This window comes from Bidens hawaiensis, unplaced genomic scaffold (assembly GCF_021521415.1).
Source record: "Bidens hawaiensis isolate Kalapana, Puna unplaced genomic scaffold, B.hawaiensis_p1.1 tig00036431_1, whole genome shotgun sequence".
Classification (NCBI taxonomy): domain Eukaryota; kingdom Viridiplantae; phylum Streptophyta; class Magnoliopsida; order Asterales; family Asteraceae; genus Bidens; species Bidens hawaiensis.
This window is the reverse complement of record NW_027496371.1, coordinates 164,923-182,500: the sequence shown is the minus strand read 5'-3', so window position 1 is coordinate 182,500 and position 17,578 is coordinate 164,923. Positions and strand designations below refer to the sequence as shown.

Genomic DNA, 17,578 nt, shown 5'->3' with positions numbered 1-17,578 from the left:
TGTGTTTGACTAGTGGTCATGGGTCAACTATGTGGCAAACTCCTGCTGACTTTGACTTATGGAAGGAGCATATTCCTTCAAGGGGTTTTGATTTGTCATTTAAGGAGTATCATGATAAGCTTCATGGTGAAGCGAATAACTGTTGTCGGTTTGAGTTTCCTTATGCGGCGGGTAGGATCCCTGATAACATGCGGTGCCCTGAGTGCCATCGCGTGATGGAGAAGCACATTGCTTTCCTTTGTTGTCATGATCAAACTGGCCTTCTGGAACCATATTGATCAAGGTTATTATTATTATTATTATTATGCAAAATAAATAGTGGCAAATGATTGTTGTTGTGTTTAAAATTTGTGTTAACAATAAGGTTATATATATAGTGTGTGAAGAGTGTAATAATATGATGAGTCTAAACTAATGTATAAGTTAGACCTTGTTTTGATGTAATAAAATGTTTTATGAATATTAAATAAAGCTTGAATGCATGGGAGATAACTATGAACTTGTATGTTTGTTGCCAAGATAAATTAGATTAAACATGATTATGTGATAATAAATAGTACATAATACATTTTCAGTTTTTCATTAGAAACGAAAAACATTAAAACTTATAGTTGTTAACCACGGTTTTCGTATTTTCAACACGATATTTGCATCTCTGGTCGAAACATTTTTGAAGAACTCTTTCTTTATGTAACAAATGTATCAATTGTTCATAAATTCATCACCAATTCGATTATGCAATTCCGGCTTCACATGCTTTATTGAAGAAAAAGCATCTCTCGACACTAGTCATTTCAACCGGTAAGACTAATGGTAACTTCAGTAAAAGATTGACGAACGTAAATGAAACATGGTTTTTGTTTAAACCACCAAATTCACAAGATTAAATATACCATTTAAGTTGTCAAATGATTTTTCTTCTTTCAAATTATCAGTTTCTAAATTCTATAGTTTATGAATTTATTAGTGAAAGCAAGTGCAACAAAGCCCCTATAGCTCAGTGGTAGAGCGCCAGTCTTGTAAACTGGAGGTCTGTAGTTCGATCCTGCATGGGGGCATTTTTATATACATCTTTTTATTATTATTAATATTAAATATTAATTTATAAACTCACTAACCTTAACCAGCAAATCACAATCTCCATTTGCATTTGAATATTTTTGACATCCAGAGTCTCAAACTGGGGATTCTCAATTTGATATACCAGAAAACGATGTTCTTACGGGCGATGAAGTGTTAGGGATTTGGGCGGATAGTGTGAAGAAGATGAACAAACACAAGTTGAAGAAACTGCGAAAGCGTCTGCCAAGGAAGACATAGTTTGGTGAGAATATTTTGTTAATTGAATTACAATTTTTTTGTGTTAGTTGCTCGAATCGAATAGGTTTAGTAAGATATCAAGTTATTAAACAACTGACATCTGATCATGGTTACTCAAAAAATGTATGTGGAAGGATCAATGATGCCATTTTTGAAGTACTTTCATATGAATTGAAATATCATATTTTCTTGATGATTCGTCGTTTCTATTTAGTCTATTGATTTAGGGCTCGTGTTCATGGCAAAAGAAGTAGAACCGGGATTCATATCTGCATAGACTAGGATAAAAAACAGTAATTAGTTACTGAATCTTGTTGTTTGACATGCTTTTGGAAGTGTATATGTTTTGAATTTCATGCCTATATGAATCAATTTCTCAAATGTATATGCATATTGTTTTAATTGTGATACATAACATGGTTACGTAACTCACTCTCGTTACCTCTCGCATTATACAGTTCAACTCCAACTTGGAGGAATTTTGTGGTCAGGCCGCCTCCGAAAACTACTATGCTGCAAAGGTGCGCAATAGACCAAGCTAGTGGTTGTGTAATTGAGTTTAAACATTAATTAAAGATACAGTTTTCATAAAAATATATATAACTTTTTATTAAGAAAAAACAGTTTCGGGCCTATTGGGGTGTCAGGTTGGAGGCCGCCGATCACCCTGTCCTCCTTGAAAATCGGCCCTGTTTGCGGTCAAGCTATGGAAATACATACCATCAATGGTGATTGACCAATTTATAAAGTCAATGAGTAGTCATATATTATCAACTTGCAATTGTTGAAAGGTAGTAAATCCAAGTCTTATTACTTTATTTTTTAAGAGTAGTTTGTATCATTGTATGGATAACATAAATCCCATATTTCTCTCCTCATTTATATCTACACCTCACACGTATCTCTTATTTCCTATCATTCATTTTGCATAACAACTTTAAATTATTTTCATCCACATTACATTATATGAATAATCACTCTTTAACCACATCCAAAACTTGACAAACTAATGCAACATTTTCAAAAATTCAAATAAAAACTCCCTCTTCCAAATAATCTCATTTTCGCGCAAAATGGCACGTTGAATGGTACTTCTCGCTCTCGTTTCCATTGCGATCATCGGCTTTGTCAGCGCAGCCGATTCACCAACAAGCTCCCCAAAAGCATCACCACCAAGCGGGTCCCCAAAGGGGTCAACGCCATCACCATCAGCCCCACCTAAACCATCCAACGCCCCATCTCCATCTAATGGTTCCCCGGCTAGTTCCCGATTCTTCACCTACCACAAGTAGTGATGGCTCATCACCTAACCCGTCTGAGGCTGAATCCACCGCTAGCCCACCAGCACCCGATTCAGATGCTGGTGCTACAGAATCCACTAATGCTCCGGATTCTGAAGAAGCCGAAGCACCAGAGGGCGAGGAATTAGACGCCGAACTTGAAGAGGATAGCGCGCATGCCTTGAAGGCGTCTATCGTGTCCGGTGCGTTTGCCATTGCTGGATTCTTCTTTTTCTAGATTATGATTGGGATACAATGTATGTAAAAAAAGGATTATGATCTTACAAGTTTAGGAAACATATGAAGTACGTAAATGGAAAACCAACATTGGTAAGTTATTATAGTTTAATTCGTTTGATCTTTTCATTCATGTGTGTGGGTCAAATTGAACCTCATCATCATCATCATCATCATCATCATCATCATCATCATACTCAGTATATCCCACTAATAGCAAAGCTATGGTAGGGTCTGAGGAGGGTAAGATGTAGACAGCCTTACCTCTACCCCATAGGGATAGAGATGCTGCTTCCGATAAGACCCCCGGCTCGATAGTAGTTTTGCATCAAGCCTTGTACATAGGGCACATAGCACTCAATCATCGGGACACCGGCTGATTGGTGCATGTACCATTGTCTTTCGGCTATCAACGCCACCACATAATGCCTGATTAACCTTCCGCCACTTTTAACGTTATTTTCATAAAATTACTAAAATAACGTTAAAATTAGTGCAAATTGAACCTAATGATTCAAAAGATTTTGGGATTTTGCATGCATGAAATTAAAAATGTACAGTATATCCGGATTTTGGATATCCGAAAATTTCGAATAGCAAATTTCGAAAATTTGGTTATCCAAACGGATATTTGAATTGTGAAAAAAAAAACATTATTATTTAATATCTTATAAAAAATTTCCAAAAAACTTGATATATGGGATAATAGTTGAGAATATTTTCAAAAATTTTACTTATTTATTTATGATCAATAAAATATAACCCAAGACTAGCTCGATAAAAACCCGTCTAAAATCTGATCAAACAAGTCGAGTTTGAACCCACGTAAGCACGCTTGTTGGCTCACTTATGAACAAACTCGTCTAAATTAAAGCACAAATCTTCATATGCGTAAAAAAACATGTCTTGTAATATTGCATGTAACAATTTGCTAAGACGACATCAAGACAACTTATCCATGACATTTATCTTCGAGCCTAAGCCCACTCTAGCTTGGCTTAAAAGCATCTGTATTGGGGCGTTTCCTACCCTTTTATTTGTTCAAAACGCCTCAAACACCATTACGCACCTGGCCGTTGGGCGTAGAAGAAGAAAGGTCCCACCCAGTGGCGAAGCTTGGATTAAGACACAGGGGGGGTTGTCAGACTCAAAATGTATAATTTCTCAAACGAAGGGGCCGAGCTCAAATTTTCGGCTGAAAACAGCTAAATTTACACTGCGTATAAAAAATTCGGACGAAAATGAGTAAATTTACACTGCTACGCAAAAAAACAAAACAAAACAGGGGGGCGGGACCACCCTAGCCCTAACTAGTAACTAACCTTCGCCACTGGTCCCAACATTTTCTTTAACCAATTTAACTGTTTTCAACCAATCCCCATCACCTACATCACCTCACATGCATCTTAAGTTAATTAATTTGTACAATTTAAATATCATTTTAATTATATTGGATAAGTGAAACCATTACGTATTTTTGAAAAATATTTTTTTACTTGTTTGACAGTGACATGACATGACGTTTTTCACTATCATTACAAGTGCACAAAAGAAAAAATTACAAAATCCAATCCTATTTATCGTAATGTGGCCCTACACGATGGTGTAGGATATAAAACAACTATTACTTCTAAAATAGAAGCAAAGTAAAGCATGAGTGTGTACTTGCATGCACCTTAATTATGGTTTTCAAAATCTCGTGGTCTTATGGGCCATACCGCATGATTGACGGGTCCGATAGCTAAACTTCATCAACCTATATACTTTTTTAGATATAAAAATCCCCAAAATTGTGGAGAAAACAAATATTAAAAAATAACAGTAGACTATTAATATATTTTGCTTGTACTATTTATAAGTTAAGTATTATAAGTAAACATATTTGCATTATTGCTTGTTATGTATGCTTTACTAAGATATTTAAGAATCATTAAGTCTTAAACAAGTAACACCAATTACTAAATATACGAGATTAACTAATTTAGAAACCTATGTATTCAACGCGTTAAATAATCCAACATGATGTAAACCGGTTGTTTTCTAACGAGGATTTGTACGTTGCACGTGATCAGCCGTTGGTGTAATAAGAAATAATGAATATTTAAGAATTATAAATAAAAAATAATAAAAAATTTCTGAGATAAAATATATTTATGAATCAATAGAATCATTATCAGAGACGGAACACAAAAATCTACACTTCACTGTAAGTCGACGTATACGAACCGATCTTATTTAGTATAATAGTTATATAACTATAATATAATAAGATAATCATTATGGTTTCCCTACTTCCATGTTTGACAAGCATAAAGTTTGAAAAATAAATTCTTGTACACGAAATAGGAAACTATGGCCTAAAATGAAGCATTGATTGGCGGAAATAAGATAAATAATAGATATTCATTTGGTCAACTCTTTTGCACTTAACTTCTTGATCCATATGAAACTCTCATCTTGATTCATATGCAACCAAGCACAAAGGTTGACATTTTAATCAACAAGTAACAACAACGCAGAAAAAGGAAAAAAACTTGAAATGCAACATTGCTATATATAGCTATAATCCTCAATCAACAACGAGATCCTTTTCTACAAGCGAGCGCGCCGGCTGTTCGAGTAATCGACCCCACGAGTGTAGATGGTCTACCACTTAAACTCGATGCTCTTGCGTAAGATGAAGAAGCACCTCCACCCGATTCTCTAAAATACGCGCCATTTAACATCAGATCCCCTTCTGACCTCCAATTCCAGTTCTTCCATTCGCTTTCTGGCGCACTCTCGTGTTTTGTCACCTATGCATTCATTAAACCTTTGATAAATGTAATGTACAAACATTGTAAACATTCTCACTTTCTTTTATATATTTGCATGCACGTACATGTCTATATGTATTAAGGTATAACGTATATGTATGCATACCTCTTTGTCAAATCTTGTATTGGGTGCCAAAAATCTATTTCCTTGGCTATATATGGTAGGTGATGCACTACCACCAATTGCATACATTTCCCAATGTGTATAGTCATTGTTCACCACATGAAAATACCCATGTCTACATCTGCAATATTTCACATGCAAAAGTTAAAAACTTAACAATTAAGCATATATCAAGTAGTTGTTAAATGCCACTTAGTATTCAACTACTTTTACCTTGGCATTCTTTGAACAAGACCTTCACCAAAATGGTTAAATGCAATGGTAACTTGCATGTTCTTATCTTGTGTATAACTATCACTATGTCCCAATAACATGACTTTATCATGATGTGTCATGTAATTGTTAGAAATTGTAATGGCTGTGGATCCATGTATGGCATCAATAAGTCCATCATGACAATTAGACAATGAACAATGATCAACCCATATGTTTTTGCTAGCAAAAATGGATATCCCATCACCATCAGATTGTGTCCACCATCCTGAATGATGTGGAGAGTTTCTAATATTACCATTGCCTGCCTGCTTACAATCATGTATATGAATGCCATGTATGATAATATTAGTAGCATCATGTATGGTAATGCATGGACCATTACCAATATGCACATTCACACCCCTACCATCAATAGTCTTGAATGAGTTCATCACAAGTTCTTGATGTAATTGGATCACCATGTCGCGTTTAAATATGATCCATAACGGTTCGTCTTGGATCACTGCGTGTCTCAGGGTCCCGGGAACAGGGTTTACAGGATTATCATTCCCGGGATCCGTGACAACGTATATCCTCCCATTCCGCCCGCCCATTGCGTTCTTTCCAAACCCAATGGCACAGTCAGCTAAACGCTGGCGGTTGCTAGCCCAGTTAGGGTCACACCGCCAACAGTCATCAATAGGGTTACCTGTCCCACATGACAGGTAACCCAAGCTCCTCCTGGAAGCATTAATGCTCCGGTGGACTTCATTTACTACGGAATCCGGAGTTTGATGGTTTGGTGATGAAGAAGAAGCAATGACTAGTGAAGAAAGTAAGAAGACTATTACTAATGGCACACAAGTGGTGGCCATTGGAAGAGTTAGAAGGTAGGATGTGAGTAAAGTGTAATGTTGCAAATGGTGTTATATAGTGATAATGGGACCGTGATAAATGGCGTAATTAGTTTTGAGATTGAAGGAAAGTAGAGGTTAAAATATTCTTGGAGTTCTCACTTGCGGTGGTTTATTCGGTTAGGGTTTGAGCTTTTCAATAAAGGTCAACATGTGAATACTTTGTTATATGTTTATTAATTTATTAATTTAATAGTGTAAAGAAAAGGCTTCAGTTTTAGTCTAGGTCCTTCAACTTCAAAAACTATGTAACTGTGTCTCACTTCTCACTTTTTAATGTTTACTTAGCTTGCATCAAGCATCTTCAGGTGTTAGGAGAAAAGATAATCTCTTTGACCGACTGACATTTTCTTGTTTGGATGGATATGATGAAAATATGTGTATGTGGATCTAACAGGGCTTTCCATTTTATTGGGCTTAGGAAACAGTGGTTTCACAGCCGGTTAAGCTGAAGTTGCTTCATGCAAGATAACTAAACATGAGAAAGCGTGTCTAATCCTGACAACCAACATGTATTTATTCATTTTGCTTTTGACACTTTTGGTTTTCTCGCGCCTGAAGCTGTGGAGTTACTTAGCCGAGTTCAACGTACTGTCATGCATAATAATGTTATGACTCCAAGATCAGCCAATGTAGTTTTTAAAAGATTGGGTTTTACAATTCAAAAAGAGGTAGTGGCACCGTTTGTTGCACACTTGCCTTCTGTTTCAGTGTAATCACTACTTTGTAAATCACTTATTAGTTTTCTTAAAAACAATAAATTCTTTAAATGCATTTAGAGGGGTTGTTTAGAGTTGAGGTAGCTTGGTTTAGAGTTATGTCTACTATCCATGATCCCCTAGCGACGGTGAACTGAAAAGGCGTTGAACGGTCGTTGTTCTATTGTGTGACAAAAAAATGTCAAGTATTTTATAACTATGCATGACAGAGGTGTAAACTCTTATACTCATCAGCGGGATTCTACTCTTTTTTTGAAAGATTATTGGATAAGGAATTTTCGTCTTAGAGATCGGTTCCCAAGGTTATTCGTTTGCTCTTGATGACAAATTAGATTAAAGACTGTTGTGTCAACAATCGGCATTGGATAGATAACGGTTTGTGGGAATAGAGGCGACCCCATACACCTGCTGGTCCTGTTACAAGAACAATGATTAGAAGGGAACATGCACAACCAAGCGTTTGGCTAATAATCTCGTCTCTTATAATTTGTAAAGAGAGATGGGACAAGTAAAGAACCATATACATAAACTAAGATTATGAAATCAAACAAATGCTAGGTGGTTATGATTAAACTTACAAAGCCGCCAAATAAATGCCGTGGAATAATAAATTTGTAACTAGTTTTGGTTAGAAAACAAATTAATGAGATGTGGTCCTACACTCCTACCATTCCAAAGAATTTGTAGATGGATGTCCGGTTACATGTGGCACTAAAAAAACAATGACATCTAGAAGGATAAAATCTATTTTGCTTGTTTTCTGTTTGTCGTGTGTGTCGATACAAATGCAATTTTTTAATGAAATACATAATAAGAGAAAAGCTCTAATACAATAATTATTTAACATACATTAGATATAAGAATACTTATCGATCCATGAAATCACATCACAAGATCTCAAAATCATTAATACATATCCAGTCAGTCATTGGTTCATCGAAATAAACGATTTTGGATCGTTAATCGATCAACTTTTTACTTTTCTTCACGAAAACCGTTTTTGAGCGTTTTAGGTTTTCGGTTGAGCGTTTTGAGCGTTTTAGTATTTTTGCCTTTGAGCGTTTTGGTTTTTGCATTTTAGCGTCTCGCGTACTTACCATACGTTATATATAGTAACCCCACCCTACATAATAATCAAATTAAAATTGAATTTCTTTAACGGTTATGATTTTAGGTTAGAAACCCATGGTTGTTGTTCCATATAATATCACTATACTAGTATGATTTTTTTAACGGTAAACATTTACTTTTATTCTACTTTAGAGCATCTGCAGCTCATTCTCTAAAGTTGTCAATCCCATATAATTTGTGGTAAATTTTGAAAAAACCATTAAAATCACCTCTCCAATCCATTCCTTATTATATGGATGAGTTATATGACAACTAAAATAAAAACCTAAATATAGGAATTCACTTTTAATCCATACCATATAATATATCAAATATATCACAATCACCATATACTATATAACAAGACAAAAAAGAAACAAATAATAAAATAAGAATTTATGGATATGAATAGGGAATAGAATGTGAAAGATTTTTGAAAAATAATAGATAAATTTTTGAAATTGTGTTTTTAACTAAATTATAGGAAAAAAATATATAGAATGGGCTGGGAATTGTGTTTACATCAATTACTCTTCTTGTCCAAATCCAATTATCTGTATTGATAAGTTCATTTTAATTTTAACATGTGTTGTTTAAACCCTTTTTTTTTCTTTCTAATTATGACTTTTAATATAATATATTGGGTAAATAAACAAATAAAAAAGTTCATTAACATCACGGTAACAGTAAAAGTAACATGGCTCTTTTATTTCGAGTGGTATACTATCATGAGACCCACTGGTTTGACTCTTGCCAACAAAAACAACTTTGGTTTTTAATATGTCGGTGCTTTATTAAAGTTAACAGACATGTGAACTAATAACAACAGAATATATATATAGTAGGATTTTTACATTGGCTAAATTTAAACTTCAAAACTGGGAAAAGATAAGTATATTGCCTATTTGATAACTTTGTTTGGATAAATAAGGTTTCCTGTTTAACATCCATGAAAATTACATTAAACGTTTATATGCACTTGCAATGGATATCTCTCAGTGAAATAAGTTGCAATGCCGTTATTTCCTTGTGAGATAACGTAACTTACACCGAAGTTGATGTGTAGTTTCAACATAAAGAACAAGCACACTAATTTCTTTCGAAAAAGGGTTTAGAATCCGAAGAATCCCATATCGTTATATCTTTGTCAAATATTAAATTATAAATATCAACACGTTCTAATAGACACTACTAATTACGCATGTAATTATGGTATTGAAATCAGTCTTTATACTATTGTAATTAGCCTTGATTGTATGATTTATCTTCAAAAATAGGAGATCTCTTGTATCATTATATATTGATTACCATGAATGGAAGAAGACAAGGAATCATATTATTCTATATGATATCAGAGCGTTGTATGGGGAAGGGATAAATGGATTCTTCAAACTGGACATGACGGGATATAATAATTTGATTATTGGAGATGTCAAAACATTTATATCCGCGATGGTTTGAAGGGTAGCCGAGAAAGACACAAGGTTTGGAGCGATTTGTGAGTTTGTGTATGGGGTGATGGGGTAGCATAGGCAACCAAATACGCGAAGGTGTGTATAGATTGGGAGGACATTGTATAGAGAGGTTGTGGGTGATAAGAATTTATTGGTTTTCTTAAGAAGAATATTTAGGAGGTAGGTGGCGGTTTCAAGTGCATGATGCCAAAATGAGGGAGGTAGAGAAGCGTGAGATAAGATGGTACGAATCATGTTGTTGATGGTTCGTATTTTTCTCTCGGCTTTGCCATTTTGGGAGGAGGTGTGTGGACACGTGAAACGTAATTGCATTCCATTGATGTGACAAAACTGTTTAAAATTATTGTTGGTATATTCGGTGCCGTTATCACATTGGAATTGCTTAATTTTACGTTCAAACTGTGTATGAATGTTGTTATGGAAGTTGGTAAATGTGTTAGAAACTTGAGATTTATTGGTAAGAGGATAAGTCCATAAAAAATCCGTTAAGTCATCAAGAAATAATATATAATAGCGGTGACCACCGGTGCTCAAAACCGGGGAGGTCCACAAATCACTATAAATGATGTCAAAAGGTAAATGAGTTTTATTCATAGAATCATAAAACGGAAGTTTAACATTTTTGCCAAAAACACATGATTGACAAAGCGTATTGTTTGGTTTACTGAAATTAATAATGGAACTAGACTTTAACGAATGCAATAAAGTGTTGCCCGGGTGCCCAAGTCGTTGATGCCAACGGTCTTGAGTAATGCCAACTAAAGCGGTAGGGTTGGTGGGAGGCTTGATGAAATTTGTGGTAAGAGGGTAGAGATCTCCCGAGCTATTGCATCGTAGGATAGGTTCCTTGGTCTTGAGATCCTTTACAAGAAAACCAAACGGGTCAAATTCAATTGAAAGTAAATTGTCCGTCGTTAGGCGACGGACCGAGATGAGATTTTTAATTAGGTTGGGAGCATAAAGAATGTTGTTTAGTTTAAGTGGGGGGAATGGGGGTGGTAAGGTTATGTTGCCTTCCAATAACGGGAATGGTTGTCCCGTTCCCAACAATTATTCGCTTATTAGTGCAAGTATTAAAAATAGACGGGGAATTCATACCGGGTTGTTCCATGTGGTCAGATGCACCGGTGTCCATGTAGCCGACGGGATCGGACGGCTGACTCATAGACAGAGTATAGAGCGCCTGTGCAATGTCGGTTGGCGTCGGGCTGTAAGTAGCCAAGTGAGCCTGTGCGGGCCGTGGGCCCAGAATTCCCTGTGAACCAGTCTGCCGAGGGGTTGACGGGTAAGGGCAGGGTGGTGTTTGGTTGGGTTGTGGACTGTAGTTAGCCCATTGGTTGGAGGCCCAGTTGTTGGGAAAAATAATGTAAGGGTGTTGGTTTTGAGTTGGATGGTGGATCTGCCCCCTGGAGCGATTTGGCTGAGATGACGAGGAACGTCCACGACCGCGTCCACGGGAACGGCCTCGGCCACGGGTAGAGTCTGAAGTGGTATGGGGGGCGGCGGAAGAGTGAGTTTGGCTTTGGGCGTAAAGTGCGGTTGCGGCTTGTTGAGAGAGCGAGTATAATCCTGAAACCGGTCTGCCCATTGGTTTCGTATTGTTCGGTGAGGCCGTTTAAGGTTTGTAGGACAATATCATTTTCGTCAACCGGTGCATCAACATTATTCAGTTGATCGGCCAAGACACTCTGAGCAAATTGGCCAGTGAACCGGATTCTTCATTTGATGACCCCACCACCTACAGAAGCCTTGCGGGTGCTTTACAGTACCTAACATTCACAAGACCTGACATAGCATACGCCGTTCAGCAAATATGTATGCACATGCACTCTCCTTGCATGGCTCACTGGAACGCTCTTAAGCGTATCATCAGGTACTTACAAGGCACCGCTGACTATGGCCTTCATCTCCGATCTTCTGCGGCACTCTCCATCCGAGCCTACACTGATGCTGATTAGGCAGGTTGCCCGGACACTCGTCGCTCTACATCCGGGTATTGTGTCTATCTCGGCGACAACCTGATTTCATGGTCCTCTAAGAGACAATCCACCATCTCTCGTTCTAGTGCGTAGGCCGAATACCGTGGGGTTGCAAACATAGTTGCGGAAATACGTTGGTTGCGAAATCTTCTTCTTGAGCTACATCACCCTTTGACCAAAGCTTCCTTAGTCTACTGTGACAATGTCAGAGCCATTTACTTATTAGGCAACCCAGTTCAACATCAACGAACCAAGCACATCGAACCCGACATTTTAGGGAGCACGTTCAAAAAGGCCTGGTTTTCGCATACTCCACATGCCTTCCCGCTTTCAGATAGTAGACATATTCACCAACGGACTTCCTCGAGTTCTCTTTGACGATTTTCGATCCAATCTAAGCATCCGTATGCCTCCCGCTTCGACTGCGGGGTGTAATAGACACCACTAAATACGCATGTAATTATGGTATTGAAATTAGTCTTTATACTATTGTAATTAGCCTTGATTGTATGATTTATCTCCAAAAATAGGAGATCTCTTGTATCATAATATATTGATTACCATGAATGGAAGAAGGCAAGGAATCATATTATTCTATACGTTCAATCAGGCCCGGCCCATAGAGTGAGGTAGGGAGGTCGACGACCCAAGGCCCAATATCTTTTAGGGCCCATACATTTTTCCGCAATTATATTATATAATGTATAAACATGTGTAAACTAATAAATAACTAGTTTAAATGGTAAAAACCTCTTCCATTATACAACATTCTCATTTTCTAAACTTATCGATAAAAGCCTATTCGTTTATAACTCCTCACGAGTTTTACTTTTAGTCACATTGTTTTTATTTTTTTATTATTTATAGAACAAAAAGGCTTTTGATTTATAAAAAAAAAAAGTTGTGAGATACTGAGATGTATTCAAATTAGATCATTGCTATAATCTTTTTATTTTGTTAATTGTAATCATAATTGTCATCGTAGACCTTTTTTTATTTTCAGGGCTTATTTTTTTTATTCGTCCCGAACCCTCAAATCTGAATTCTCAGGAACAACCTTGCGTTCACTGAATTCCCCATTAACAAAATATAACTTGTTCGTCATTGAGAGTGCAACAGTATCGGTGATAGTGATAGATTTTTCCAACTACTAAAGCCAAAACCATCAAAGACTCGGGTGAAAATATGTGCAAAAATGAAACTAAAATAGAAAATAAAAAAAAATAATGATATTATAAGAACCCTAGCTACAATTCTAACTCCTTAATCTCTAATTTGTTATTTAACTTACTTTTTTTTCTTTTGGTAATATATGATATTATAATTTTACCATTCATATAAAATGATATTAACTAGAATTCTAGAAACGAAATATATAAATTATGAACTCGTGATGAAGGTCAATTCCGAATTAGGTAACGTGGGATGGAAAATATATGGAGTAAATAAAATGAAAATGAAGCCGATTATAAAATATGACAAATATGAATACAAAGAAGTTGTTCGATCATGACTTATTTATCATGTATTCAAGTTTGTTAATCTTATTGATTTTGCTATTATCATGTATAGCGAGAAAAATGTTGATGTACTTCGTGATGCTAGCCTAGCATCTTGCTAGTGCGAAATTTAACAAAGTATTTTGTTGGTCCTTAAAAAATAGAGAAAATAATTAAAATATAATTTTAAAGTATTCAAAAGTCGGTGATATATATATATATATATGTATATATATATATATATATATATATATATATATATATATATATTTGTCATTTTCCTTGAAACCATGCAATAGAAGCGGGTATATTTTTATCTTATTTCATTTTATCGCATCTTTTCATCAATGTGCAAACATTTCAATTTTTATAGATACGTATTTCGACAATGTTCATTCATTATAACCATTCATGTAATTGACGACATAAACTCATTTCTTGGCAAAGATGACTCATTGATTCGGTATGTTACAACGCTGGTACGGTACTCGTGATACCTCCAATTGCTAAAGCAACCCGTGACAAACCCAAAATATTTTTATCATGAGAGTTAGAAATTTTCAAAAGTAGGTTGTCTATCACTATATATAAAAAAATTTCGGCCTAGTTCGAGTCAAGACACATAATAAAATGATAAATTTAAATATTAAATAATCTAATAATTAAATTGGCAGCAATTGGCAGCAAGTTTTTATATGCGAGTGTATATTAACACACATAGTAACATTTTAATAATCTAGTATTCTAGCAAATAACAAACGAATAAACCATATAGTCTAATTGACTAATAATAATATATATGATAATTCAACTAGCAAGTGATCAACTAATAGGGTAAATCTTAGAAAAAAGTACCTTCAAAAAAAAGTAAGGAATAAGAATACTCTATCAATGGGTTTCCAGTAATTCAATGCCACACAAATGCTTCTCGGCTTCTCAAATTAGCAACGTTGTTCCAGTCTGGCAAAGAATTCATAGAATTCGTAATGACGTGAAAGGGTACGGTGACGTGTTCCGTGTAATAAAGTATAAGGATTTAAATGTAATAAATAGAAATAGAAAGACTAGTCTTGCAATACTTGTAATTAGTCAGGTTCATTCTCGTAACTAGATAACCAACTGTTAGTTGGTTGGTTGTTGTACTTAACCACCGTTTGAGCTAATAAACGATTGCAAAAGTTTGGATATTCTCTCTTCGTTTTCTCTATCATCTCTTTTACTTATCATAACGGAATTTTGGATGTTAATGAGCGTTTACAACTTCTGAATCCACAAATTTCATGTCTAATATTGACTTTTATGCTTGTTTGGTAACAAATAGTGTTCTAAGTGTTTTTCAAAATTTGTTTGACAATTGATTAATTTCCATTACCCCTCAAATTGTGGTGGTTTTATTTGACTTTGAATTAATAGTGCATTGTATAACCTTTCACTTTCAATCTGGTGCACTTTTTCTACCATTATTTTTCTTTCGTTTTTTGATGCATCAATCAGGGATTCATACTTTGGTAATCACGTTACCCATATTGTCAAATTAAATATATTTATATGACATAGATTCAAACAATTATAGTTGGGAACGTTATATTTAAAATATTCAATTGATCACTTATTTTCATGGTAAACTTGAATGTAGTTAATTATCATAAATCATAAGATAACTATAAAACTAATAACTAATATTATTAACATATTACATATGATTAGATGGTGCTCTTATTAGAGTTGGGGCTGGCTAGCTATTAAACCCCTCCTAGGAGTGGTTATCTATCCCATACATAGTATAGTATACAATATACATGATGCTTACATATGTTTACATATATGCATTTTTATAACGGTTATTGTTGGCTTGATCATATTACGGCTAGTCCCCAGGGCATCCGTCTCGAGATCTCTTGGTTGTGGGGCCCACAGATTGTCAAAGTATCACAAGCGCGGAGACGCAGAGTATCTCCTTAACTCCTTTCATACATTAATACTGAGACATCTTCGTATTTACGCACATCTTTGTCAATGGTGTGTATATAATTAAACAAAATAAATTTAATAAGTTGTGAATTTCCTCAACATTTGACATTTTGACCCACGACTCCACTTGGGCCACGAGGCCCACGAAGATTTGCAAAGAAAGACAGCCCACTTTGTTAATGGGTCAACCAAGTAACAGTATTACTGGCCCAATCCAATTCACAGTCACTTATTTGATATGTGAGGTTAAGATAGTTGGATCCGTAGTCCGTAGATGGGATTCAAAATGTAGAAAAAATAAATTAAATCTTTTTGTGTACCTGTACCCGTATCATACCAATAAATTCGGTATTTTCATGTATAATAATACCCCCCCCCCTCCACACCTCCCGATATATAGTATGGCCCGTTCATACTTAACAAGGATGATCAACATCGAATCAACAATTACATAAGTGAGATAAAGCACTTTATTAATTTTGTATAGTTAATATCGGGATAAAAACTTGAGTTCTCATATCACTATTGAATGAATATGAAAATTTGCTAGAAAATATTTCGACTAAGGACATGCATGGCTATATCATCTCTTATACATAAATGTGTCAACTATGTTATAAATAACGTTTATATATATTTATTTATTTCAAACAATAAAATTTCAACCTTACTTTTTTGAAAGGATTGCATCATAACCTCACATTTATTAGCAAAACATCATATTACTAAACCAATAAGTTATGAATAAATAACGAATTTATTAAGTGCTCATGTATATGGTTATGTTATCTTTTAAATATATTTGTATAAGCTATGTCATTAAAAAAGGATTGTAAAAGACAAAAAGTAAAATATACAAAACCAATTTTTTATTTATATTTTTTTAAAACTAGAGAAGTCCATATATGTATTTAGTTTGTTACAAAATTGCACAAACAATTATTGGTCCAAGAAATTCGTAAATACTTGATATTTGAGTAAAATTAAAATAAAATGTTACATGCCTAGTGGAGATGGATATGATCGCGTGGTTCTGCTGGTGACACGATGATACTCCAGTGATCCGTGAGTGATCCTAATTTGCCGTTTAAAAAAAAAACATATATTATCCTCTTAGAGTAGACTATTGATTAAAAACTTAAAATCAAACATATAACTGATTACCTATATTTTGGTTTTAAATTTCATAACTGACAGATTATGTACATGAGTAGATTCCAGAATATTCAAATAAATCAATCCAATTATATTTTTAATCCAATAACATAAAAATTAGGATAAATCGACTTTGTTATATTCAAATATTTACGTAGACTATAAGTTAATCCACATTGTGTAAGCAAACTAACTTCTACCTCAAGTTCTCTCTTTTAAGGCCTCTATAAAAACACTCTAAACTGTTTCTAAAATTATTATTATCTTCTAACACCCATCACAGCAATGAAGAGAGAAGGTCGTCAACACGGCGTCGTTCGCAGCCACGCAATCCTCCCGGCTCCCTTTCCTCAACGCCGACACGTTAAAACTGTTGATGCCTCCTCTTTAGCCGGCGTGTTCACCAAAGTTTCAACTAAGCCAACGAACCAATCAAAATTCACTGGAAAATGCGCTAAGTCACGTTGCAACGGGTGTCATGCCCACCCGGCTTGTAAGTCCAAAGACAAGGCTAAGGGCACTATGAAGATGAGATCATCGATCGAGTCTGATTTTGAATTTATTCATAGTACTTCGGCTAAAGGGGCTTTTGAGTACTTGGCTAATGATGGAGGTTATGATGATGGTGATGAATGTGAGGGTACGGTTGATGAATGTGGTTACGGTAACGTGGAATTTGGGAGTGAACTTGCGTCGATTGTAGCGAACAAGAGTATGTCGGAGGAAGATGACGATGATGTCGAATATACAAGTTTTTGGGATTCAAGGTTGGGTTTGAGAGAGT

The 17,578-nt window shown here is 35.3% G+C and overlaps 1 protein-coding gene, 1 non-coding gene and 1 pseudogene across 3 annotated transcripts in view; 2 read left to right on the top strand and 1 right to left on the bottom strand.

Moving 5' to 3' along the window:
* The window catches only part of LOC143588538 (protein SIEVE ELEMENT OCCLUSION B-like), a 6,091-nt pseudogene extending 5,707 nt beyond the window's left edge, over positions 1 to 384 (top strand). The window contains exon 7 of the transcript XR_013145121.1: positions 1 to 384. This exon is cut by the window's left edge and continues 371 nt beyond it. The product of XR_013145121.1 is annotated as a protein SIEVE ELEMENT OCCLUSION B-like (transcript).
* Positions 385 to 986: 602 nt separating this feature from the next.
* On the top strand, positions 987 to 1,058 carry TRNAT-UGU (transfer RNA threonine (anticodon UGU)). The gene has a single exon. It is a non-coding gene; the product is annotated as a tRNA-Thr (tRNA).
* Positions 1,059 to 5,362: 4,304 nt separating this feature from the next.
* Positions 5,363 to 6,882, bottom strand: LOC143588537 (pectate lyase-like). Its single transcript, XM_077069516.1, has 3 exons — positions 5,991 to 6,882; positions 5,760 to 5,898; positions 5,363 to 5,632 (listed from the first exon to the last, which is right to left on the bottom strand). The coding sequence occupies exons 1-3, from the start codon at positions 6,845 to 6,847 to the stop codon at positions 5,411 to 5,413; spliced, it is 1,218 nt and encodes a 405-aa protein (XP_076925631.1). The 5' UTR covers positions 6,848 to 6,882; the 3' UTR covers positions 5,363 to 5,410.
* Positions 6,883 to 17,578: the final 10,696 nt, after the last annotated feature.

Coding starts and splice junctions, on each gene's coding strand:
- LOC143588537 (XM_077069516.1), bottom strand. CDS start 6,847: ATGGCCACCACTTGTGTGCCATTAGTAATAGTCTTCTTACTTTCTTCA. Junction 5,899..5,990: donor CTTGTTCAAAGAATGCCAAG/GTAAAAGTAGTT, acceptor GAAATATTGCAG/ATGTAGACATGGGTATTTTC. Junction 5,633..5,759: donor ATACAAGATTTGACAAAGAG/GTATGCATACAT, acceptor ATGAATGCATAG/GTGACAAAACACGAGAGTGC.